The sequence below is a fragment of the Martes martes genome, assembly GCF_963455335.1.
Source record: "Martes martes genome assembly, chromosome: 13".
Lineage (NCBI taxonomy): Eukaryota > Metazoa > Chordata > Mammalia > Carnivora > Mustelidae > Martes > Martes martes.
The window spans coordinates 35,860,172-35,887,533 of NC_137901.1; the positions used below are offsets into that span (position 1 = coordinate 35,860,172).

Genomic DNA, 27,362 nt, shown 5'->3' on the forward strand with positions numbered 1-27,362 from the left:
CTTTCTCCTCTCCCGCTCAGACTCTAATGAAATGAATGTTAGTTCTGTTGATACAGTCTCACAGGTCCCTGAAGCTCTGTTCATTCTCTAGTCTATTTTCGCCCTTTGTTATTCAGATTTGGTCATTTCTGCTGATCAGCTTTTTTTTTTTTTTTTGCTTTTTTATTTTTTTATTTTTTTTTAAAAGATTTTATTTATTTATTTGTCAGAGAGAGAGAGAGAGCGTGCAAGCAAGCACTGGCAGACAGAGGCAGAGGGAGAAGCAGGCTCCCCGCCGAGCAAGGAGCCCGATGCGGGACTCGATCCCAGGACGCTGGGATCATGACCTGAGCCGAAGGCAGCTGCCCAACCAACTGAGCCAGCCAGGCGTCCCTGCTGATCAGCTTTTAACTGCACAGGTTATTTCCTTTACTGTCTCCAATCTACTACAGAGCCTAACAAGTATTTTATTTTGGTCATTGTATTTTTCAGTTCTGTAATTTCTCTTTGGTTCTTTTTTATATCTTCTTTTTTTTTTTTTTTTTTTGCTAAGATATTTCATTTCTTTCATGTGTTTGCTGAATGTTTGGAACTGTTCACGGAAGCATTATCATGATGGCTGCTTTCAAAGCCTTGTCAGATAATTCCAACATCCGGCTCATCTTCGTGTTGGTATCTGTTTCTTGTCTTTCCCATTCAAGTTGTGAGTGCCCTGGTTCTTAATATGATGAGAGATTTTAGAGTGTATCCTGGATATTTTGGGGATTGTTTGCTAGACTTTGGATCATACTTACTCTTCTCTTTCAGCAGGTACTTGCTCTGTTTAGATGTGGTGGACAGGTCTTAGTGGGGGTAGATGTTCAGCTCCTTACCGTGTCCTACTGTCACCACCGCAGCAAGAGGGCTGACTCGCCCTCACTGAAGATGGCCAGGTTGGGGGTGCAGCAGCCCCTTGACCCCACTGGCATCTTCCCAGTGGAAGTGGAGCACTTAACTCACATTACCTCCAAGTGTAGGTGAAGGCTCACCTTTCCATTGGTCTCTACTGATTCTGGGTGGGGAAAATAGATTGCAGATTAGTTCCACCTCCAGCCACATCATTCTACATTTTTTTATGCAGGGTGGGGATAGAGACCGAGCTCCCTGCTGGGCCCAGCTGGTGTCAGAGAAGGAGGGCCTGGGTCATAGAATGCTAGTTAGTCCTCTTCTACTGCCTCCTTAAGTCTCTCTTCTACTTGGTGAAGGTGTAAACTCAGATCTCTAGAAGACCCCACTGACACTACCCTAATGGGGAACTGGGATGCCACTTACTTCTGCCCTGTAGGTGACAGAATGTCAGTTCCCCATTAGGCCAGAACTACGCCAGCAAGGAAATGAGAGAGCACTATTGGCTTTTGTTGGGCAGGGGATAGAGAACTAGCTCCCTCCTGAGTCCCACTGACACGACACAGTTGGAGGGAGGGGAGAATGGGAACCATATAACTCCTGTTTCCATGGAGGGCAGGTTGTAGAAGATTACTTCCTCTTTGGTCCCACTGAAACTACTAGGTAAGGGAGGAGTAGGACAACAGCAGATTTCCCATTAGTGCTTGTCTAGGGTAGGGCATGTATTAATAGCCAAAATGATTTTCTATTCTGTTAGGCAATCCTTTTCCCAATTCTTTGGCTATAGGAATAGGATTTACTTAGAGCTTCACTGCCATGTCATTAACATCCAAAGGTCCCTAGACAGTCTGCCTTCTTTCCACTTTTCAGAGTCCTCTTACAACTGATTGTTCTGCTATGCCCAGGGTCTTCCTATTTTAGTTGTGAGAGGAAGGAACTGGGAACAATGGAGCTGCTCCCTCTTAGCCAGATGCCTCTTCATTCAATCATTTATCAGTGGTATTTTTGAGCCTCTACTATGTACTAGTCCTACAGCTAGGAAGTGAGGACTCACAATGAACAAGACAGACATCCCCATCCTCACAAAGCTTACATTCAAGTGGCGGTAAAGGACACTCATACAAGGCATTACAGCAAAGTGTAACAAATGCTACAATAACTCCTCTCACACTAATGCCATGGAGGGGAACACCTGAAACAAAAAGAAAGCCACCCAAGCAGAAAAAGCTGAGACTCTTTCAAGCCCTACAGATTCATTTCTGAGTAATGAATACAATCATTAGGATCATTATGATTGCTTCTGTGACTTGAGAACAATTTCAAAGGCAAGAGATATGATGACAGAGCTGCCTGACTTCACTGCTGCTCATGGTGTCTGGGAACAGTGGGATTTTCTAGGAACTAAGAAGCTACAACAAATAAACATGATCACATCTCTTAATAGCACCAGACTGAAGCAGAAAAAAATCACTGCAAAGCCTTAATTCCTGAGTCAATAGTCTTGGACACCACAAGCTTTTGGTAGAAAATCAATGGTTCTTCACTGGGAGTAGAGTCTCCATTTTTGGAAAGTTGCCCTTATTTGGAAAAATATTGGACAAGCTGATCCAAGAAAGTTCTGTTCCTTGGCTTCTTTTCACTAACCCAACTTGTTGATATGTTTTAGGCTTGCTAAACCCAGTCATGATGAATAATTTCTACAGCTATTTATAATAAAACATGATTTAAGATGAAACTGATCAAGAAGACTTCCCCAACACGACCCCCTGTACTGTGACCCTAATCACATTAAATGTGAATACTAACAAGCAGGATTTGGGAGACTAATTGCTATCTGACTTTGAAAGAAAATTAAATAAATATCCATATATGTAATACCTTCTAGCACATACATCTTCAACCAAACAGACACGAGATTTTCAATGCAATAATTACTAAGATATAAACTAATAAAGTCTTTCAGTTCTTCTTCAATGCATCATAATGACCAGCAATTTAAAGAATAAAACTTATTAATATAGCTGGTGAAAACTCAAGTATCAACTAGGACTAAGCCATGGATTGATAGGTCTCATGGCAGGCAATATAGCTCCATTCATTCTTTCAATTATCATCCGCACACCCATGCTTCAGAGATCACGTATTCTTACTCTGTGAGGTGACGAGCCAGGCATGGGTCATGTCACCAGCAGGCAGGTCCTTGTGGAACCTTCATGATGCCCTTTGGGCCCAAGGTATAGGCTCCTTGAGTGTGCATCAGCCTGTAGGTTAATGAAGGCTGGCTAGTAAGACATGCCTTCACTAGTGAAGGGTGTTAGCAGAGAGAGGTGGCTGTCATCTCAATAGAACACAAGTCATGGGTAGGAAAACCAACCTAATGGGGTTGCATGTGAACCATAATTCAAACGATTACACAAATCCTTTAGAATTTCTATAATTCTCTGTGGCACCCTCCCCAAATTCCCAGTGAGGATTAACGCTCCATTTGGTGTCTCAACATAAAATTATCACTACACAGATGAACTGATTGAATATCAGCTGTAATGCCCAAAAGATCTAATTTCATAAAGAAAAGCAAAGACTTCTAACAAAAGAGTGGTTCTGAGCATATTGTGGAAAGTTCCTTAAATTATGTATATTCCACTAGAGAACATCAAACTGACTTCAGCACACTTTGAACTGCCACTTTTTAGAAGTACTCATTCAATTCATTTTAACCAATCTGCTCTGGTCTGAAATGTCCATCATGATGGCTTAGCACAACTTCACTGCAGAAACTTTCAAGGGAGAAGACAGCAACATGACATATGTCTCAATTTAACTCAGAACAAAAGCTACATTTACTATGAACAAGCAATTAGAAGGAAATGAGGAAGGTCTCCTTTGGGACTTATTTCTCAGGAAAAGTCCCTTACTGTCCTCATTATTGGGCCCTTTTCCCACCTGTTGAAGTGAGCATGGCATAGGGCATGGGGCCACCTCCCCATGGGGCAGGAAACTGAGGGCTGCCCAAGGTATGGCCACACCCCTCACCTCTAGACACCAGGTGACACAGCCCATTGAGCGAGCTGAGCCAGCAGGGTCACCTCAGTGGCCAACAAACCAAGTCCCCCACCCAGGGTTCCCTGGAACATATTCACTGGGGCTGTATTACCAGTTCCCTTGTCCCTGGAGAGCTTGTCCTCCTTCTCCTCCCTCTCTAACGTGCTGCTGGAGGATGAGATGCTGGAGGCAGAGCAGTTGTCCTTCTCGTTCACCTCCTCACTCTGCCTCTCTTTCTCACTGAGGGAGGCTCGCTCTTCCGGCTCTTGCTCCAGTGCTCGCTCCACTTCGCTCTCTGCTCCCACGTGGGCAGCGGCTACTTCTGGGCTGGCCTCATCGGTACCCTGCCCCACTTCCGCCTCCGGTCCAGGCTCGGGATCCCCAACACTCGCTGGTGGAGACAACAACAATGGAGATTATAATCACAACAGGAATTTCTTGGGAATGTCAAGGGAGGTGTGAAAGGAGACAGGAGGTTGATTTCTTTGTTGTTTGTGGTGGGCAGATGTCTAAAGGTGGCCCCCAGGATTCCCATCTCCTGGTCATTCATTCAAACCCTCTTCTAGGCACTGCTGGGAGGGGATCGTGCTGCTGACAGTGGAGTCTCGAGTCAGTTGACTCTAAGATGTGGCGATTATCCAGGTGGCCTGAGACAATCTGGTGAGACTTCGAAAAGCACAGTGTTTTCTGATGGGCCATAAAAAACAAAGACAAAGGGGCGCCTGGGTGGCTCAGTGGATTAAAGCCTCTGCCTTCAGCTCAGGTCATGATCCTAGGGTCCTGGGATCGAGCCACATGTGAGGCTCTCGGCTCAGCAGGGAGCCTGCTTCCCCCCCACCCCCACCCCCGCCTGCCTCTCTGCCTACTTGTGATCTGTCTGTCAAATAAATAAATAAATAAAATCTTAAAAACAAAAAACAAAGTCAGAGAGGTAAGAAGCACATGGCTTTAAAGATTGGTGGGGGCGTGTGATGTGATGGACAAGGAATGTGAGTGGCCACTAGCAGTAGAGAGCAATTCCTGGCCAACATAAAATAAAGAACAGGAACTTTGGGCCTGAGAGCACAAGAAACCGAATTCTGCCAACAACCTAAATGAACCAGAGGTGGATTCTTCCCAGGGCCTCCCAGTAAGGGACAGGCCAGCCACAGCTTGAGTGGGGCCTCATGAGCCCCAGCACTGAGAAACAGTTGAACCCTGCTGGACTTCTGACCTACGGAAACTGTGAGATAATGAATGGATCTAATTTGAATTGCTGTTTGTGGTAATTTGTTACGCACCAGGAGCAGCCCTGTGTTTTATCGGTGGCCAAACCAATGAGGACTGACACCCTTCGCTTGAATTAGGTTTACTCATAATTTGATTAGCCCATGATTTGGAAAGTTGTTCGGGAGATTCTCTCATGGGCACAGAACTATTTATAAACCTATCAGGACTGGAGATTTGATGCTCGTAGCAAAGTACGATGTTCCCGTTCCCGTGTGGGACATCCTCTAGGGAACAGGGAAGTGGCATAGTATGGCTTTGCACGGTTTTCCTGAGCAAAATTCTCAGCTATGCACTGTATAGGAGTAGCAAAATGACAGAGAACACAAGAAGTTCTGAGCCGGCTGCCGCATGTGAAGTCCAGAGGGAGATAGGTCACTCTTGAGAGTGTGACCCTCAGGGATGGGCAAAACCACATTGCTGGAATCGGGACAGTGTACCCCAATGTGCGCAAGCCCTAAGCATATGCTACACAAATGCAGAAATTCAGCAGGATCTGCATGGGACAGGAGCTCTAAGGGACCTGCCCAGACCCCAGGAGACCCCAGGAGACCCCAGGAGAACAAGCGGATCAGGGCACTCCCTCTGTGGAGGCAACCTGCCGGCTCAGGTGAGTGGGGGCGGCTGGCAGTGGAATTTGCAGAACACACCCCCCGGCAGGCCAGGCAGTGCCATTCCTATGGGAGAGGACTGCTCAGGCCTCACTGGGCAGGGAGCCCAGCTGCCCTCTGCTCCCCAGTCAGAAGTCATTCTGCCAGGACTCCCTGGGTCCATTCCCCCACCCCTCATCTGCTCTCAGGCTGCCTTCCTCTGAGGCAGAGAGAATTGGGGAAGGTGCAACGTCAGCTTCTCCTTATATTCTTGGGTAACTTCCAGCCACCAAAGGAAGAATGACTCCTCCAGGAGAGTCTCTCCGGTGTCCTTCAGGTAAGATCTGAGTGTGGAGGTCAGAGAGCCTCTCTCTCCTGCTTGCCCGTGGCTTCATGACTGGTTGTAAATTTTCTAGTCTAGTATGGGAACCTGCTTCCCTGGGAGACTGGAGGAAGCAGGCCGGGGCAGCAAAGGCCCTCCGCTGTCTACTGGCTGTCCCTGCTGGCTGTCCCCAAGAACTGGTGATACGAGGACAAGGTTTCCAGGCCGAAATGTGCTCCGCGGCAGCGGCAGGAGGAAGCCAAAGGGCATACACCTTGAGCCCACCGACCGAAGCATGGCACCGGCCGACCCTCGTCCTCAAAAACAAAGACTGAACCGAGTACAGGGAAAGTGTGAATACAACCTCGGGAAAAATGCCCTTTGGTAATAAAGGAAATTTTCTGGTGATTTCTTCTTCCTCTGATAATGAAGTATTTATCGAAGAGCTACAAACACCCCTTCCTTTACGAGCACGGCAGAAGCGCCGGGTTTCTGATACCACCGTCATCCTTGGGTTGACAGAAGGCATATGTCCTCGCACACACTCACATCAGAATAGCCACATCAAACCCCAAATGCGTTTCCAACCGTCTAGCATGTGGCAGGCATTTGAGTTTTAACTGGCGAGCATATGGTGAACACCGGCTAGGGTGCCTCCATGTGGCTTTGTCAGTCATGGGGAGACGGGTGCGGTGGGTTGTCAGAAGCCTGTGTCTACTCTCCATTCCCAGGAGACTGGGCCCACGAAGTAGGAAAGACCCATGGTGTGGTGGCGGTTTGACTTCAGCCCACGCGCATGCCACCATCATGTTTCCTTCCACGGACGCAGCGACTCCGGCCCGCTGAGGAGCACAGGTGCTACCGGTAACAGTCATGCACGTGCCAGAGAGCCACCCAGTCTTGTGGCTAAAACATTCAGCAATCTCAGCCCCTCTATGCTAGGACCTCACTTCGTGGAGTCATTTCTGTGTGTGAGCCGCACTGGCTGGTTTCTCCGTGCCCCGCTGCTGGGGAGGCAGCCGTCTCCTAAACCGCCCCCGACCAGAATGCAGACTCAGCACCACCAGGCCCGACTGCAAATCTGCGGCACGCGAGGTTGTCCTAGTGATGGACAAATAATAGTCACACACACGTGAGTCGAGCAAAACCAGCACAGCTAGAGGGTGGCGGTGCGAGAGCAAACACATGTGGCTCCTCCTTCCTGACGACACCTGTCCCGCACACGCCAGGCAGCACCCCTGTCACTGACAGAACACACATCCCGGCTTTCTGAGGGCTCGCTCCTTGGCTAGGGAAAAGGGACATAAAAACCCATCCACGGCGATCACAGTAGTATGTCGCCAGTCAACGCAAGAGAGGGCACTGGATAACAAGTGACAGGGGGTCCCTGGAAGGAGCAGCCGGGAACCACGGCATAGCCCTTGGGCAGTTGCATTAACCAAACACAGGAGTGACAAGACAAAAGGTCCCCGAGGGCTGAGACCTGACCTCCCTCCAGTGTCTGTGAGCCCCCAACGTGGTATCAGGGCAACATCTGCTCACAGAGTCTTCGCTGACGCCCAGGAAGCTGAAACTGCACCCCAAGTTCCAGGCCATTTCTTTTTTTTTTTTTTTTTTTTTTTTTAAAGATTTTATTTATTTATTTGACAGAGAGAGAGAGAGATCACAAGTAGGCAGAGAGGCAGGCAGAGAGAGTGAGAGAGGGAAGCAGGCTCCCTGCCGAGCAGAGAGCCCGATGTGGGACTCGATCCCAGGACCCTGAGATCATGACCCGAGCCGAAGGCAGCAGCTTAAACCACTGAGCCACCCAGGCGCCCCCAGGCCATTTCTGTTCTCCTCTCCCATTCTCCCTCCTCAGGTCCTCTCTCGTCAGCGGCTCCTCCACACACACCCCTCCGTTCCTTGAGTCACTACCCTCTGCCAGGTTGCCCTGCTCTGAGCAGACAGGGGAAAAAGTATCATCTCCCTTCACAGAGTGCCCAGGAAGCAGGACGACCGTATCTTATGAGTCTTCAGGAACAGCCCTAAGACAGCTAAGACATTTGTCAACACCTAGGGGTGGAAACTGCTCACAACTTCCCCCTACTGCCAGTCCTCATATTTAATGAACCTTTCTGTGGCCCAACAACAGTGTTGGTGGTGAAAGACACAGGGATACATGAGTGACACAAGTGACAGACCCAGCGTTTGTCATCACAGGGGTTACAGAGGAGCAAAGAGCCCGTATGTGCCTGGCCATGGCCTCTGCATGGCAAAGGTGGGGGAGCCCTACCACCAATGAACATGGGAATCTCAGCCTCCTGGCTCATTCAGACACAGTTTCCATGCGACAATGCTCTAAAAGCAAAAGCATGGTGGCGGGGAGGGTGTGGTGGGTGGGTGGGTATGACAAGGGACTTTAGCAAGGCCTGGGAAGGAAGGTAAGTTGCTGTGCCAAAATGACATTTAAGTAGGGTCTCCAAGGAGGAAAATGCATTGAGAGGGGGAAGAGTGGACGTGAGAATGTTCTGGGCAGAGGGAGGAGCATGTGCAGAGACGAAGAGACAGGGCATGCTGGAAGAACGCAAGCTGCGTGGCGCCGGAGCTCTGGCTGTGGGCCTTGCAGGGCGGGATGAGGACCCGGGATGTCACACTGAGGGCGGTGATGGCTGCTGTAGGTAGGGACACGCAAGCAACTCTTGCTACTGAGACAGCTGACACATGCCTGGGGCTATGGGAGAAGCTCCTCACTTGTGTGGAGCGCACAGCCCAGGAAGCAAGCCCTGCAGACAGAGACTGAGACGGGAGAGGTGAATGCCTGACACTGGGGCTCAACGCACGATGATGATTAAAAGCATGGCACCAATGGGAAGCTGTTCCCCACTCGAGAGAGTCACTGGAGGAGGTAGCCTGTCAGCATCTGAGGAGAGCATGGGGTGTTGTCTCCCTTTGAGGACTGCAACTGAGCACACCTCACATGAACAGTCTCCTAAATGAGCACAACCCCTCTGTGGGGAGGCCCCTCACACTGCCGTCAGAGAACAAGGCCGGGGAGGGAAGAGTGAAGGCCATGGTGCCGGGGAGGGCACCCATGCCCAAGCACATGCCTCTAAGGACCCTGAAGCCCTGCCTTTGGCGCAGGCTCAGAAGTGACCACAGTTAACCAAACCTGCAAGTCAGGAGCTGCCAGCCGTGCCCCAAACCCAGCTTTTCCATCAGCAGCCATGCCCACCCATCACCTCGGATGGAGGAAGGATGTAATGGTCTGCCCCATCTCTGGGCCTGCTCTGAGGAGAAGAGGAGTTGCGAGAAGTTCCTGGGCCAGGGGCCAGGTAGTCCTTCTTCCCGCAGGAGGCATGAGTACGGAAAGGAGGACATGGCAAGAAATGCCTGGCAGCATAAAAGGCATCCAAAACCGGGACCTGTCTTCCTGGACCACATCCTAAGCGAGCAGACTGATGGGATCCCGGCATTGCCAGAACGCACTTAGCAAAGGCCAGAAAAATGTATTTGGCCAGAGCCTGCACTGACCTGATTCAAAGGGCTTTAAACTAAATTTTAAGGTTGGAGTGTGGAGAGGAGAAAAAGGAGAAAGAAATCAAAATTAAACTGCATAAAGGGATGTAGGAATGGATAATCTAGGTAATGTGGAAGAAATCACTGAAAGGAAGAGATCCACAGTATATTCAGAAAGAAGTAACAAGGAACCTGGTTATCGCCATATTGGGGATGAGCCTGTAACCCAAACATGGCCACGGAGGGGAATGCTTTATGCAAAGAAAACAGACGTTGCAGGACAGAGAGGCTGGACGTGGGATCAGGATGGGAACCCATCAATATGAGAACCACAGGGAAAGAGGGAAAACGTCACTGCTTTTGTTGAGAGAATATAAAAGAGGGCCTGGTCAGATGCTGGGGCTTCCCTCATGCAGATCATAGAACTGCGAGGGAGAGGAGAGAGAGAGCAGGCCCTGAGGAATTCAGCCAGGGCAGGGGACGACTCCTAATAGGTAGTTGTCTTTGTCCCTCTAAAAGCCCAACACCAACTCCTCATGTGGTCTGAAAAATCTCGCTAGACATCAGGCCCTGCATACTGGGTACTGACAGCCTTCTACACACTGGTGCGTCCCAGGAACTGCATACACACCACTCCATGGAGTCCTCACACCAGAAGTATGAAGATTAGTGTCCCCATATGAGAAGGGAGGATACCTGTCCAGTGAGGTTAAGCAACTTGTCCAGGCTACACTGTGGGCTGGCTGCTCAAAGCTGCTTCTCCAGACCCGCTCTCTGCTCTGTGCCCTGGGGGTCTGGCTCCCTCTCACTTTCACAGAGAAGTAGCAGCACAGGAGGGAGGAAAGAGAGGCTGGTGTATTTATGCCTCCACTCTCTTTATGTGGGGCCTCAGTCTGGCAGAAGTGGTCAGGTCACCATTTCTGTCCTGTGCTCTCCTCTCCAAGGCTATGACTCTCACTGAGTCCCAGGCATGACCAAGATCCTCCAGGCCTGGAGGTGGGAGCAGTGTTGATAATCTCACTGCTGTTCATCTCTGCGGGCTTCTTGATGGTCCTGTGACCTTTCCCACACCTCTGGGAACTGTCCCTTCACTGGCGGCCCTCAGGCACCCTCTGAGTGTTCATCTCCTCCCAGCCTCACCGACAAGCAGAGCTGGGATTTGAACCCCATCAGAACTGATTGAAAAGCTCAGGCTATTAATCACGATGGTCCACTGTGAGGAGGGTGACTTACGCTGTAAAGGAGAAGCACAGAATCATTCCCGAAGAGACAAACACACAAGTATAACACGACCGTTCCAGGTCTGCTTTCATCTATGTCCCTGACAGCCAAGTCCAGAGTGTCCAGTTGGAATCTCCCATCATGCAACCTTCCTTTGAAGAGATAAATTGCTGGTAGAAAGATCTGAACTTAATAAGTCTTTGGGTGGCTTCAATTGATTTCTGTCTGTGATGGTGTCTCGAAGACTCTGCCAGGACTTGGCTTTCTGGCAGGTCTTACGAAACCAAGAGCTGGGCCAGCCAATTCTATAACAGTTGCTCCAAATCATGTACATTCCAGGGACCTCCCCAGTTCAGAGCTAATAGCTAACACCATCAACTTTAAACTTGTGGTTTAATCACATAAATGTGAAAAAGGTCCCAAGAGAAAAAGCCCACAACTTTGAAAATTCTTTAGATTTCGCCTCTGGTGCTGGGCCAGTTCATGCTAAGCTGTTCACTCAGATTCATCTAGAGCAGGATTTCTTGGCCTTAATACCATGGATATTTGGGGTTGGAGAATTCTTGGTTGTGGGAGGGCTGTTCTGTGTTCTGCAGGGTGCTTAGCAGCATTCCTGGCCTCTACCCACTAGAGGCCAACACCACCACCTCCTCAGTTGTGACAACTAAAAATACCTCCAGACACTGTCAAATGTCTCTTGGAGGGAGTGGGGGAGGGGGGTGGCAGGGAGCATCCTATGTCAAGAATCTCGACCCTGAGGGAACAGTTTCATTAGGATGGTCTCAAACTTAGCCTCCTCAAGCTTTACACAAACAAACCACTTTATCATGTGCAAAATACTGATCCATCCATCTAGTGAATTCATATGTCTTCTAAATTTAGCCCAGTTTTATTATGATTATCAAAATCGAGAGCTAAATTTTCTAAACAGGCTCAGCCTAAGCCACCTCTTAAGATGAAAACCATATGTGGCCAAAGTTACCTTCGGAAGGGGCCAAAATTACCTTTGGAAGGTAGGTAGGTAGGAAGGTAGGCATCTTTTAGAAGACACCATTTTGTAGAAACCATACCAACCCTCAGGGTTCCAACAAGGTGTTCACTTCGCTTCAGTGGAAAGTCATAAGAAGTACTGGGCTTGTAGCAGGGGGCCATGTTACCACGACACACAAAACCTTACACTCTAAAATCACATTTGGTACGGCACACTGTTCATACTATAAAAAGGCACATGAAAGCTAGGAATGACTCAAGAAAAAATAGATCTGCGACTGCCATGTCAGGGCTCACATGGAAACCAACATCTGAGCTGGATATTATACAGGATCAGAAGCCCTCTTCAGATTGTAATCTTCACTCCCCTGACCCATGTCCCCCAGATTATGCTTCTCATGGAGTTCACCTGGTTAAAAATGTACAGAATATAATTCCACTGTATTATCATCTAGGACAAAAAAAGAAGTTTCTAGTTTCAGGTCCAATTATTGCAATATTGGTTAATGGGCAGATCTGATTTCACACTATAAACAGAAAATGACAAAAAAAAGAGAAAAGATTATTTTAAGTCATTATTTTAATTATTTTAATTAAAATAATTTAATCAAATTATTTTAGTTTAATTATTTTAAATATTTAAATAATTAATAAGTCATTATTTTAAATCATTATTTTAAGATTTTATCATGTATCATGACTCTATCTGTACTCTATCAGTGTTTTATCATTATCTTGAAGTCAAACCTTATGACCCCAAACATCAACCCCTGCATATGAAGACTTCCTTTGAGCTTGCTTAAATTCTCCTAAAATCAGATAGAGAGACGTTGTCTTGGCTCAGGATTGCTTCAGGATCAGAACAGGATCAACTCCAATATTCATTTGTCTTTCCATGCCCAGTATGGCTGGTGGAGTTCCTAGATTAACTGCATGCTCATTTTCTTACAAGAGCAAAGAAGAAGACAAGCCTTTCCTCAAGGTTGAAGACATTGTCTAATTCCAAATTGCCAATGCATCTCAAGAGCACCTCTGGCTCTTGTCATGGTCCCAGACAGAATACCAATGACATAAAAACAAAACCTATTTGGGAAAGTCTACACAAGCATTAAAATGGATAGTCCTGACTAATAATAGCTAGCAAATAAATTGACTGAACTTGAGTTTTTTTGTTAATTCACTTTTTCTGGCTCAGCAGGAGATAGTTACTTTTAATTAGATGTTCTAATGTAATTAGCAGCAACACTCACTCAGTCAGTATTTATTGATATCTCTGATGTGCCAGGCACTGTGTTAGGCATAAGGAAGTCAGATATGAAAAACATCTTCCCCAAAATATTTTTCACAATAAAGTGGTTTAGCCAAGAGATATTATGGGATCAAAACAACTGTTACCTAAAGAAAATATTAGCTCTTCTTGCCAGCAGAGTCTGACCCCACCTAGGCAGAACCAGCTGGCCTAGAACAGGAGTACAACTAGAAATCTCACTCTTAAACTCTCACCCCAAGCAGTTGACCCTTCTTCACTTATATCTAGTCACTAATCCACTTAGTCAATAACTTAGTTTATCTGAACTTGTTAGCAAATTTATTCATAAAAAAATGAAGAAAGATCCACTTAAAACAGGGGTATTTTAATAGGTGGTTGAATACATTCTTAACTATCAATTTATCAAGAATCATCCTCTGAGTTTTCTTCCTCCATTAGGGTTAGATCCTCAGAAGGAAATAGCCCACATATGTCAATTCTCTGCAAAAGTTCCCTTTATGCACTAAACCCACTGTCCTTCCTTCAGTCTTTAGAGAGTGGTCTATATTGGCAAATACATGTCCTCCATCACGACCCATGTAGTAAATTTCTGCATATAGGGTAAAGAGCTGTCTCTATAGATTAGTGTGTCTGTGGGGCGCCTGGGTGGCTCATTTGTTAAGTGTCTGCCTTTGGCTCAGGTCATGATCCTAGGGTCCTGGGATCAAGCCCTGCATCAGGCTCTCCGCTCAGTGGGAAGCCTGCTTCTCCCTCTCCCACTCTCCCTGCTTGTGTTCCTCTCTCGCTGTGTCTCTGTCAAATAAATAAATAAAATCTTAAAAAAAAAAAAGATTAGTGTATGTTTTCTTTTTCATGTTATTTGTTCATTCACTAGCTCATAAAACATTTACCTAATATCTATTCTGCTCCAAGCATTAGGAGATAACAAAGGTGAGTGTGGGCATGGGCTCTCCTCTGGGGAGATGATGCAGGGGAGGGGGGAAAATTTAACACACAGATGTGGGGGAGGGGTGACAATTTACTACATATACAGTGAGCTAAGCCCTGTATCACTGGTATGCACAAGATGTAAGGGAAACACATGAGAGGAATCAAAGGAGGCTTTAGAGAAGATCCTTCAACTAGATGGCTAAGAGCCCAGTGGGCACCCAGTGGGAAGAGGTCTTTTAAGCACAGAGAAAATGTGAGAAAAAACAGCACCTTTCAGTAACAGTGTTTAGTAACAGTGTTTGGTGCTGATGAAACGTAACATGTAGAAGATGTTGTGGAGGTTAAAGACTGGTAGTAGGGATCGGATAACCAAAATCTTGAGTGCCCATAAGGGCTTGTTGTTATAGATAATGGAGAGCCACTAGAGCTATTCAAAGACAGATATGATTTTTTTTTTTTGGTTGGGTTGCTAATAAGAACCTGGAAGATATGAGATCTATTAGAAGCTATTGAAATGGTCCAGATGAGAGATGGTTAAGAGCAGGGTTAAGACAGAGGCAATGGGGAGACAGGAAAGAGGGCTGAGTTGAGAGAAAGGAGCACATGAACACTTCGTAAGTGCATGTAGGTGTGAGCATTAAGGGAGTTGTCAAAAATTATATGCATGCTTCCAGCTTAAATGACTAGGCCAAAAGAGATGTTCTAAACCAGATGAAGACTGGAAGGTATGAACAGGTTTGAGGGGGGAGGGAGTTTATGGGTGAGAAATGGGCACAGCTCCCATCTGAATGTCTCTGATGGGCACCTGTTGAGTGTGACACGTCTGCAGAACATTCAGATGCTGATGTCTAAGGAGGTTGGATCCATGTGTCCTGAGCTCCAGAAGGCCAAGGCTGGAGATGCAAATCTGCTGGTTTGCATCAAGGGTAGGGAGATCAAAATCACATTTGGGGATGTGAGAAAATAGCCAGAAGTTAGGTATAAAAACAGAGGGTTTCATAGAAAGGTCCCATGGAAAATCCCAACACTTAGGAGGCAGGCAGGCAGAAGAGTTAGTAGGAAGACTGAGACAGAATGACGAGAAAGACTGAGATAAATGATGAGAAAACAGTGATGAGAAATGCAGAAGATATGACAGCCAAGTAACGTGCTGAATCTGGAGATTATCTAGAGAATACATAGGGACCAAAAGCTGCCCAATCTAGAGAGTCAACGAGAATCTACTGGAACATCCAAATGTATCTGGTGGAGGCCGCTTTCTCAGAGGATGTTCCAGCTTCAGAAGGCTCTAAAGATTCATGCCATGTTCAGAGGCAGATAAGATGCACTGCAGGGTCACCGACCCCTAGAGTTCTCCTGCAAAAGCGTGCTTTAGGGACTGGAAGATCAATGTGTGATTGTCCTGCCACATTGCAAACAGTGTATCATTTGGCACAAATGCCTTATCAGGGTGGGTGGGGAAAAATCAGGGGTGGTAGAGTGGGGGCAGGGGTGCTGGAGGGGAAAGTGGAATGGCAAGAGGTTTGATCAAGGTCCTGACCACAGGTAGGAATGCTACAAGGAACTGGGTAATTATTCACCTTTGTTATTTCTCAGTTCTTAGTCAACAACTCTGGAAATTCAAAGTACCACACTGACTGAAGAATGCTCAATGTTCCTACCTATAGAGTCCTCCTGAATGTCCCCGGGAGCATTTACCCAAGGCTCTCACCTGGGATGAAAGGCACTGACACCTTTCCAGATTCCCTGTTAGGCCTCCAGATGCAAACAAGCTCATTCACCCCCAGGGCCTGCTCCAGACCGGGTCTTGTAACTTCTGATGCACTTTCTTTTTGTCGAGTAAGAACAAACAAGCTAATTCCTATTCTAAAACTGAATATTTTGTTTCCATTAAACAGATTTTAAGACACAAATTTATAAATGTTCGTTAAAAACCATTATTTTTTTTAATAAACATATAATGTATTTTTATCCCCAGGGGTACAGGTCTGTGAATCGCTAGGTTTACACATTTCATAGCACTCATCATAGCCCATACCCTCCCCAATGTCCATTTCCCCCCACCACCCTCTCCCGTCCCCCCTTCCCCCTGGTTAAAAACCATTATTATCCAATCTTGGAAACAATTCTCCATGGGTCTCTCCTGTTTCTGCAGTCTTACAAGCAGAGGCATGGACAGTCTTTGCTCTGGTATATCTTTCTGAGGATGTGTGCATAGTGAATGGCCTTGGAAGACAGAGATGGTGCCTCCCCGTGGAGCAAAGGACTGGCTGGTTTAGCGCTTGCTGTGATGAAGATAAGGTCTCCCTCTGGGAGAAACGGAAGATGTGTTTACTGCCTGCTATAAAAGATGAAGGGTCCCTAAGCTCAAGGTTCCTCTCTGTGTATGCAGCCATCACTTGGACCTATTTACATCAACTTAAAGGAACTGGGGCTTAGAGAAATGGCACAGATGCTGATACTCTGGCTACTACTGTTGCTATGAGTAATCAAGTCCATTGTCTCTGACCATGCAGTTTCATGCCTTGTGCCCCCATCCACAAAACTGTGGCAGGCTAACTTATTAACTTATAAGAGTTAACTTCAGAGTTTTTGATACCTAATTACTACCTGTGAAATGATCATGTTGATCACACAATACCATTCTTTAACGTTTCCAATGCAATTCCCTGCCTTGTCTTCACTTAAGCATACTTAAGTAAGACTCATACGTGCTCTACTTCAAAAGGATTCAAGACTATGTCTTAAAATATGGTGCATGAAAGCACGCTGCAGGCAACTGTCATTTTCTATAGGAGGGAAAAAGGGAGAGTTTTGCCCTTTTCCATTTTTAGAGACAAAGAAAAAGTGAGGCAGGAAAACCGAATGATTTGCAAAGCCTCGTAAAGCAGTTCCACGGCAGGTGTAGCTGGCAGTGCCTTGGGCTTGGGGAGAGTTTCTGAGAGGTTCTAACTGACCAAATGGCATCAAGTCACAGCCTTCAGGTGGGGTGTGGAGAGGTGGGGCCGCCCTGAGTCACATTAACCACAAGGAATCTAGTTTCTTGCCAGTGCATGAAATACTGGACTGGAGGCGTCCAAAAGCTCTATGCAAGGGAACCAGCATGCATTACGCTGATGACCGATGATATTCCATCGCTACTGTGCCAACTGGAAACAGGATACCAGATGTTTCTGATTTCTGCCATGTGGATTGGGTAACTCAGGAGAGTGTCTACACCTGAAGGAGACTCAAAACATGTCACACAAGGCGACAAAGGTGCTCAGTCAATGACTGGTAACAATGACAACAGCTGTGATGATGAATGATGCCCATGTGAAAAATGATTATTCACTTAAGCCAATGGAACATTTCAGGATATAACTATAGGTCTATATTTTATTTCCAGGTGAGAAGGTAAGGAAGCTAGAGGAAGAGTCCTATTTACCAACACTTTAAAAACTTGGATCTATGACAGAAAATATTGTACAGCATGTCAGTAATTTCTGTCAATGCCTCTAGGTGAATGCTGGTGAGTAGGCCATAGCCATACAGGTTATATTCTAGATCTCCAAGGCCCAACAAGAAGACATTTGGAAATATCTAGGAATCCAGGTATGGGAAGGAAAAAAACCACCACTGAAAATATTTTCCCCAACATAATACAGTGTGGGAAAATTTTCAAATGCATCTCTAAAGTATGATTTCTGTGTACATTGTAAAGAGCACTGAGCTAAAAATAAAAATAATCTAGCCATAATGTATGCTTTCATGGCTGCATTAGGGGGAGAAAGCCACTTGTGGCCTCATGACAGCAGCTGCTTTCAAACGGGAAAGGTAATTTCTGTCCACTTAGCCTAGGGGTGGACTCAGCGGTATCAGTCAAGGAGCAAGAGAGCCACACAGAACTAGCCTCCAGGAAAGGTAGTTCTCAACAGGGCCACCCGGCAGGGACAAACATCAATGCCCAATTTTGAGATGCATGGTGCCTCCATTTTGTTTCCATGAAATAGGTTATGTGGATCTGGGGTACCCACTGGGGTATCAGGTTACTGGGCTAAAATGATTTCACTCAAGGGTACTCAGATTACTTCTGTTCCTCAGCAACTTTCTCAAGAGTCATAGCAAAGAATCCTCTCCCAATAAGAATACTGAAACTTTTTCTCTAATTAGTGAGAATAACTTATTTCCAGAGACATCTGTGAGTTTCTGAAAATAATAGGAGGTAAACTTACTAGATATTCTGATCCGTACTACCAGGGCTCAGTGAAAATAAGGCCAGGCTAATTAAGGCAATGAAGAGAGAGGCCCTTTGTGTTTACCTAAATTGGGGGCTGATTGTCTCCATGAATTGCAGCACAGTGCAAATGAGAACACATGTATGTGTTTGCTCCTCACTTGGGCCTGGTAGTTTCACACAGAGGAAAAATATTCAGACCATCACCACGAAGTCTAGGCAGTCCTGGGACACACATCTGCTGTGAGCCACAAGAGGGCCAGATGGAAAAATAATTCAAGCACACACTGACTCGATGGTGGGGGCAGTGGCTTAAAGTTATACAAAAGTCAGAGCAGATTTAGCTGGGAAGGCTTTTGGCTGAGGGACCTCACTAGATGGCCCATAACGCTATTGGCATTTTAACATTTACCCTCCCTTCTTTCTAAATATATTTTGTAAGAGCAAAGGTAAAGGAGAGTTTAATGCTTTCTTATCTTCTGCTAATAAAAATTCTCCAGAATCTTTAATAAACAAAAAACCCATAAAGTGACCTTTCATCCCGAGATATATATAATTCAGTTGCAAATATCAGTTTTTCCTTTCTTTTGCAAACATAACTCTGAAATGTAGGCTGCAACATATGTAGGGGTCGAAGCAAAGGGATGGTGCGGCGTGAACATGATCACTACCACAAATACCGGGGTGCCGTGACGCCCTCATAAATGGCTGGGCCGAGCGGAAAAAGAAGGCTTTTACCCCCAGGATGGTGTCCCCTCGCTCCTCAAATGGTGTCCCTTCCCATCTATCTGAGTCTCAATAAAATATGGGTAGCAGCATCTCCCCCGCCTCCTCAGATGCCCGAGGAGGGGTTGAATAGTAGCATTTGTGAGGGAGGGACAGAGAACCACACAAGCATGAAGATAATCATCCTAGGATTCCGCAAGGAGAGAGAGTGAAAAAGCGAGTCAACCCCGGGCCCGTTTGGACCACACAGTGCCAGGTGTTTGGAGCGGGACAAACATCTGGATGTGTGATCAGATTTTTTTTTCTTCCCCCAGATGTTGGGATATTGTAAATGTGAGGGATAAGCAAAAAACTACTGTGAGCCTTTAATAATGGAAGCTGGTAAGAACAGACTATGAACTGGAGACTAGTAGAAGGTTTCAGAGAACCACAGCCAGCTAGGCTGAGAGAAAGCTTGCCGCCAGACCAGCTTTGTGTTACTGCCTTTAGGGCTAAGGTCTCCAAATGGGAAGGAAGTCTCAGCACCTTTCTGAGACCGTCTTCTCACAGCATTTCCTCTTATACACTTCCAATTGCCAATCGTGTCTTTCAGCAATGTATTAGGACATAGGTATTAGATTGCTTGGCTGATTGCGACTGATGTGGATAATTAATGTATGACGGACAGCTTTTCTGGATTCCACAGGAATCACTGCTTGGTTTTTTTGGACAAAGCAAACATCATACGATGCTATTGCATTAATTTGTAATTATGTCTCATTTCAAGCCCAGTATCCCTACTTCAGATGCGTGTGGTGTGATTTCCGTCAAACGTTCTCTCAGTCTGAGTCAGTTCTCTGAAGAGGAAAAGGACACCTACTATTAATCTCTCTGAAAGCACACTGAAATAACTTTATTTTCCCCAAAGCATATTGCATGTACCCCAAATAAGTATCTTCTGTGTTCTTACTGCAGTTTAACATATTCTACCTTTTTGGGTGCCTGGGTAGCTCAGTCGGTTAAGCATGTGCCTTCAGCTCAGGTCAAGATCCTAGGGCCCTGGGATTGAGTCCTGCATAGGGCTCCCCACTCAGTACTGGGCTCCCTCTTCAGTGGGAACCCTGCTTTTCTCTCTATGCCCCTCCCCACATTCATGCTCTCTCTCTCTCTCAAAAAAATAAAATCTTTAAAAAAATATATTCTGCGGGGCACCTGGGTGGCTCAGTGGGTTAAAGCCGCTGCCTTCGGCTCAGGTCATGATCCTAGCGTCCTGGGATCGAGCCCCGCATCGGGCTCCCTGTTCCTCCCTTCTCTCTCTGCCTGCCTCTCTGCCTACTTGTGATCTGTCTATCAAATATATATATATATATATATATATATTCTGCATTTACAATTGGACAGAACAATCTCAAGTTTGACCATCCCCGGGCAAAATTCTTGAGGAACTGTCTTTTCATCACAAGCATCAAGAAGACAAAAAGTTTTGAGGACAAACAATATTTATAGATACTGACAATTCTCTCTCAGCTTGGGGCCGCTCTGTATTTCCCAGTTTAGACAGCCATTCCGCAAACTGGAGAGGGTACAAGTCTTAGAGTTAAAAGTCCCCAGATTAAGTGGTGAGCCGCAGCTTCGCAGGGGAATGGTTTTCATCTCGCTTCTGGCAATACCACAATTTAGATAGAGCAGGGATACCAGGCAGGGGCTGGAAAGCACAGAGCTGTCACAGAACGGTCTGTTTTCCTGAGTCTTCGAGTCTCAGGATTTTCAGACCAACATTACTCATCTATGACTGACCCATCTGCCTGGGACAATCTTCCCCAGCTCAGGGACCTGCAGGAACTGGACGGGATAGAAAGCCGCAGGGAAGCCAGCCTGCTCCTGCAGAATGAGTCCCGAGGCTTGGAGAGCCCGCGAGGACTTGGACGGACAACACTGTTCCGTTACATCCAGTTCTGCTGAGGTCATGCAGTGCTGCCTTGCTGAAATTCAACTTGACGCCATATTTAGTCAGGACCTCTGAGAGTTAAAAGTTGAGCTTGTCTGTTGTCTTCAGTTGGCTGAGCCTCGGCCAGGCTGCAAGCCATAACACCCGGTCACACTGAAAAGTGCTAGCTGCAGGCTCGTCAACACACAGCATAGACGCCAGTGCCCAAGATCCATCCTCTCTGTTAATATGAGAGAGAACGGACCCACCATCCTCAGAGCCATCAGGAAAACAGCTGATGCTCTCAGGCTGCAGTGTACAACATTGTTTTTCTCCAAATAAAGCTAAGATGACAGACAATCTCTCCAGAGAGAGACCGTCTGTCTCCACACAAGCGTCTACACCCACACCACACACGCCAGTCATCGCTACTATCTTCCCTTTCTTCTGATTCAATGTTTAACTTCTATTTCCACTGGGTCCACATTTTTTCTTTGCTTGCTTTGATTAATTTTATTCTCCATCAGTTTAATTGGAAACAGACCCATAATTCCTAAGGTCAGAACATTTTAAAGTGGTCGCTTTATTGGGCAGAGCCAATAAATAAATAATATCCAAATTATAGGGTACTAAGTTAATACCCTGTGATTAAGGAAGAAAATGGCCAAGTAAGCCTTATTTTCAATATTCTCCCTTCTCAGTGACCATGCACCAACAATCTTCACACATAATTCTGCTTTAACAGAAGTGGCTCTGAAGGCAGCTGGTTTATTAGCACGGTGCAGTTGTCCTGAGTTTACCCTCGGTGACTACTCGGTACCACTCTGCATGGAGTAATGGTCCCTACTGCCCAGAAGTTTAACACGAATGACCCCATCAGAGTTCCCTCTACTCTCCTGGCACTCACCTTGGGGATGCTGAGCTGCTCCCAGAGAGGAGGAGGATCCCGGGAGAGCCTCTTCTGAGTCTACAGATGGAGGGCTACAGCGCCGAGGGGTGGGGGAGGACGGGGCTGCCCGGGAGGTCAGGTCCAAGGAGAGGTCACCTCTGCCCCGGCTCACACTCCGGCTTCTCAGTTCCTTCTCGTGTGCCTCGGCTGCCAACTGCTCCAAGTATTTGTATCTGAAAGTTAAATTCCAAAGGGTTTCCGTAAAAAGAAAGAGGAGCCCGTGGCCGATGCTTGTTTATGGCTGAAACACCTGCAGAGTGAGCTGGTTTCCTGATGCACAGAGCACAGCACAGGGCTGGCTGGAGGGCCAGTCTGCCAAAAACAGCCAGCAAAGCCAAGATGCTAATGATTAAAAACCCCGCATCATTCATAACCAAACAAATTGGGAGAAATGGCAACATCACACAGTCTCCAGATCCTGGATCACTGCTGCAGAATCCGATTTTGCTCTTTTAGGAAACATTTGTACAAATAAGCCCAACAGCAATAATGCCCATTACAGAGCCCCAGCAGTGACAGCTGAAAACCACACGCACTCCGGGCTTGCAGCTGTGAGATGGGAGGGTGTCTTGGTGAGGCGGGGAGAAACAATGCCCCCAAATACCAAAAGGGCTTGTTGGACGAAGCCCTCCCTGAATTTCTGAACCTGCTTCAATGCTAACAGCAATACGACTGGAATTCACTTTGTTCTCTCAGTGTTGACCATGGAAACTTTTTTATATTCTAAAATATTTCTGAGTAGGACTCAGACATCCAATAGCTTGGACCTGACGTCACATATAGTTTTTTCATCAAAGTCAGTTTAAAAGAACAAAGATACATCTGTTTTGCATTTCAGGCAGGCAGAACCCACTAACTGTTTATTAAGACCAGCTACCAATCATATTCCTCATAGTGCGCTTTATAGATCAGACCAAAATAACTTTGAAATATGTGCCTCTTCCAGATGTCTGCTAATTTTACCCACCATTATTTGCTCAGAAATAAGTTTCTGAATTCAGCTGTAGCAGGTTTCTATCTCACCATCCGCTAGACTCTGAGACAGGTTATTCAAAACCCTCACTCCCATCCAGCCAGATTCACTGCTGCGGTGCCTCCCAACAGGCAAGCCCCCCGACCCCAGCCCACCGAAGCCCCCACCAGACACTGCACATGGCGTTCGGAATTCACCCGCATAAGAAAGGCGAGCGCATACATAAAACCTTTCGAAAGAATGCACTGATAAAGCATGCAGTTCTTCATGCATCCGGAAGGTGGGTGGGGCTCTCCCAGGTCTGTCGGTCTGTCTGTCCGCGGTCGTCACCCCTTCTCCCTGCCAGTCCAAAGGCAATCTGCCCCGCGGGCCAGGCTCGCACGCGTGTGTCCTTCAGCAAGGCCTGCCTTGACCACCACAGCTGGAAGTGATCTTGGTCTTGCCTCTGAACTCATGTCGGATATGTAGTCCATTCAACTCAGATGGCATTTTACATTTACTGCCTGGCATATTTAGTCATCTTTTCACATGTGTGTGTCTGTTCTCAACAAGCAGATAATAGGATTTCTGAGAACAGAAGATCACCATCCTTTGTTCTTTCCCTCAGCGCCTTGCATTAGCCCGGCCAAGGAGAAGCAGGCGAGGCGTGCGGCACCCTGACTGCTGAGGTCTCCCTGCAGCACCAGAGGCCCAGGGTGACAAATGCACCCATTTCACTTGTTGGGGGAGGGAGCCTCTTCTCGCGGTGAATCTCTGATAAAAGATGTGTGATGGGTCCGAGAACATCTGGGGCATGATTTGAAGGACAGCTGCCTCATGGTGACAGGGCAAGGGAACTCTGCCCAGACAGAAAGCTTTAGAAACTCTGGACATTCCTTGCCAACAATGTCCCATCTCAAAAGGCAGGAGAGGAAACAAAAGGAAGCTATTTCCGAGCTTAACTTGGACCAGGAAGGAAAACCACCTGGCTGTGCAATCTTGGAAGAGAGTGACCTTGAGGGCAAGAGTCAGAGCCCCAACAGCGGGCATGTTCTAAATGGCCAGGAACGCTGTGGGCCCTGGAGGGTTGTGGGAGATATGGCCACGCTGAGTCCAAGCCTTCTGCCACAGGAGAAACGGGCAGCCGAGAAATGGAGCTCGGACAAGGAGATTTGCATGGGTTCAAGGCTCCAAGCCAGGAGGCCAAGCCATTGACAAAATTCATTTCAGGGGTCTCAGCCCTGGACCTGGCCTCTCCAAAGACCTACCTGCGGGCAGCCAGACTAGCAGGGATGTGGGGGTTCACCCCACTTTCCAGGGGTCTCCAGGGGTTGTTCATCCTGGGTCTGGATAAATAGGACTCAAGGCTTCCTGCCAGGTCACAGATGTCATCCAGAGAGGATCCAGGGGACATGGGGAGAGTCAAGGATTTCATATGAATTCTTCTGAGGAGGTTTATCTGGTGGACAAAAATGGTGGGGGAGAGGGTCTGGGGACTTGTTTGATGGGTATCAAGTTTCAGTTTTACAAGATGAAATGAGTTCTGGAGATGGCTCAGACAGCAATGTGACCATCAAACACTATAAATTGTATGTGTAAAATGGTTAAAATGGTAAATTTGATGTTATGGGTATTTTGCAAAAGTTAAAGACTTATCTTTTTATTTATTTATTTTGAGAGAGAGAATATGTGCACATGTGCATGCCCTGGGAGGTGGCAGAGGGGATGGAGGGAGAGGAGAGAGCGAGAATCTCAAGCAGTCTCCATGCCCAGCATGGATCCTCACGACCCTGAGATCAAGACTTGAGCTGAAACCAAGAGTCGGATGCTTAACCGACTGAGCCACCCAGGGGGCCCACAATTAAAGACATGTAAGAAATGGCAGGGACAGGGGCACCGAGGTCAAGAGTGACTAAATCTTTGTGAGAAATCAGTGCCCGTGTCTACCTGCAATGGGCCAGAGAGGTGAGGGGACCTGGCATGCCTGGGAAGTGCTAAGCCACCTGGCATTTCCGGGCATATGGCTTAGGAACCTCTCCTGGCAGTCCCCAGGGAGGAAGCTCGCCCTGTCACCACATTCCCTTACAGACAGACTCTGAGTGCCCTGAGAGGCCCAACAGTACCTGATCCCAGGAGCCCAGCAGTCCATGAGAGGACGGTCATAGGCCCCTGTGGCTTTGCAGCACAACCCCCACCCGACAGACCCTCCTAAAGTTTCCTGTGTGCAAAGCACTGGGCTTTCCATCCACAGACCACAGTCTCAAGGAAAGACTTTTCACCTTTCCCACTTTCAGCTAAACATTCCCATTTACCCTACTTCTGTCCATATCTTTTGTTTATTCATTCCTCTTTTCATTATTTATTGAACATCTGTTGAGTGCCTGTCATGTGCTAAGAGCTGCCGTAGGTACTAGAGATTTCATAATAAACAAGGAACCCCCCCGCCCCCGGCCTCGTGGAGCTCACAGTTCAGTGGGAGAGATAGACAAACAAACCTTAGGAATGAATTCACACATCCGCCAAGGTCATGGGCTGCAAGGGTTGGTAGGACGCTCAAGCGAACATACACAGGGCCTTACAGAAATTGCTTGACTTGAGATTAACCCAAACCTACTCACTGATGACTTTCTCCTGCCACTCTTCTACTTGTGACCTCTCTCTTACATTAAACTGAAATCTGGCTCCTTCTAAGTTCTGTCTGAGGACAGATCCTCAGACCTGCGAAGCAATGCTCAGAATCCTCTCTTACTGCTTCACTCACCACTTACATGTGTCATATCTCCAGTCCTAGCCCAGTCTGACCTTCCCCTTGTGCTCTGTTCCCATAACCCCCGCTTGTCATAGGCATTTCCTATGCCGTCACCCTCAGACCAATCCCTGCCCCAACCCTACCCCAACATACGTTCAGCCTTGATCTCATTCCTTCTTATTCCCTTAGAAAGATTACTTGTGAATGTCACTTAATCATGATCAGATAAAGCCTTTCTCCTAATACTTAAAAAAAAAAAAAAAAGCAACCGGAAGTAGCACCTCAACAGAATCTTATTCTGGGTCTACACCATTGTCAATAAAATAGTTTTGCCTGAGATTATGAAATGAGATAATGGGAAATCAATAAAAATAAAATCAAATGTGCCTGGATGGCCATTACATCTCAAAATAGCAAAGCCACATTCATCTTGTTATACTACAAACCTCAAAAAACCCTCTGCTATGACTCTGGCCATTTTTCTCTGAGTCATTGCATTTAGAATAAGAGACAAGGGCCCAACAAACACACCTGGCTCTACCAAAAGTTGCTAGGGATGCCTGGGTGGCACAGTTGGTTAAGTGTCTGACTCTTGGTTTCAATAATGACCTCAGGGTCATGAGATCGAGCCCTCTGTTGGGCTCTGTGCTCAATGGGGAGTCTGCTTAAGTTTCTCTCCCTCTCTCTCTGCCCTTCTCCCTGCTCTCTCTCTAAAATAAACAAATGTTAAAAAAAAAAAAAACAAAACTTCCTAGATGGAGTCCTCTTATTTTTGAAACTCTTTCCACCTCTGACCTACAGTTTACCCATTCATTTCTGAATTCCATTATACTTGGAAATCATATCTTTTCCTGGTCTACCAGAAAGCCCCAAAAGCTTTCCAAACAAGGACAAAAGTTTATATGCTTCTCTCCCTTCTTCACCAGGTAACTCAAGAAGCAAACTAACCAAGAAGAGTGGCTGGTCCAAACCAAAGGGAAATTCTTGGCTGCTTCCACAACCCTCCATGTAAGCAGAGATGGGGCCCACATGAGGCCATAGAAAGCTTGTTCCTGCACTGGTGAAGAAGACCCAGGCAGATGGTTGCATGGGGCAAGGACTGATGTCAGAACAAGAGGAACCAGGAGACGAGTGGCAAACACCCCTCTGCATAGGTTTTCCAGGCATGAGTAATGCTGCGATTTGATATCCAGAAAGAGGGAGCCTTCAATGGTTTGGGAAAATTCTGAAGTCAGTCTGAGCCAGTACAGGCCTTGATATCTCCCCAGAAGCTTTCAAATCTTGCTTGTGCAGACGTAACCTGACAGTCAAGTTGTGAAAAGCTCAAAAAAAAAAAAAAAAAAAAAAAAAAAGCAGATTCTGGAGGTAAGCTAAAAAATAAAATGAAATTTGGTTTCTTAAGCCTAGGCATGAAGTTGACAACATTTTTCAGTAGAAGTCTATGTCCCCCAGTGTCAAAAATGGGTATGAATTAGAAAAATAGGAGTTTCTTGTTTCTTTTGCTCTAAATTTGCTGGCCTCAACTGGTTATTATCTAATAAAACACTGGAATTAAAACAATGCCATAGTTTTGTTTATAAGTCTGACCTAAGCATCTAAATTTTTTAATTGGACACAGGCAGACTCTACTCTTCCTGCTCTCAGACTGTCTTGAACTATTTAGCCGAAGGTGTCTAAGGAAATTCAGCAAAATTCCACTTATTGGCATAGTTCACAGATGGTGAGTTTCCCCACGGGCTCTAGTATGATATCGTCCTTTCCATTGCGCCGTGTAATATCGCCATCTGGTGGTAGAGGGAATTACTACAGGGTCAAAACTCGTCTTGCTGGATTACTTCCAGAAAGTTTCTTTTGCTTATCCTAGTTTATCAGAC

General features: G+C 46.5%; 1 protein-coding gene across 6 annotated transcripts in view; it reads right to left on the minus strand.

Moving 5' to 3' along the window:
* FHOD3 (formin homology 2 domain containing 3) overlaps positions 1 to 27,362 on the minus strand; it is a 460,829-nt gene that overhangs the window by 63,396 nt on the left and 370,071 nt on the right. For all 6 annotated transcript variants that reach the window (XM_080821452.1, XM_080821455.1, XM_080821454.1 and 3 more), the window contains 2 exons: positions 21,746 to 21,960; positions 4,019 to 4,297 (listed from right to left, as the gene is read on the minus strand). In XM_080821452.1, coding sequence (XP_080677578.1) covers positions 4,019 to 4,297; positions 21,746 to 21,960 — 494 coding nt within the window. The remainder of the gene's footprint in view (positions 1 to 4,018; positions 4,298 to 21,745; positions 21,961 to 27,362) is intronic.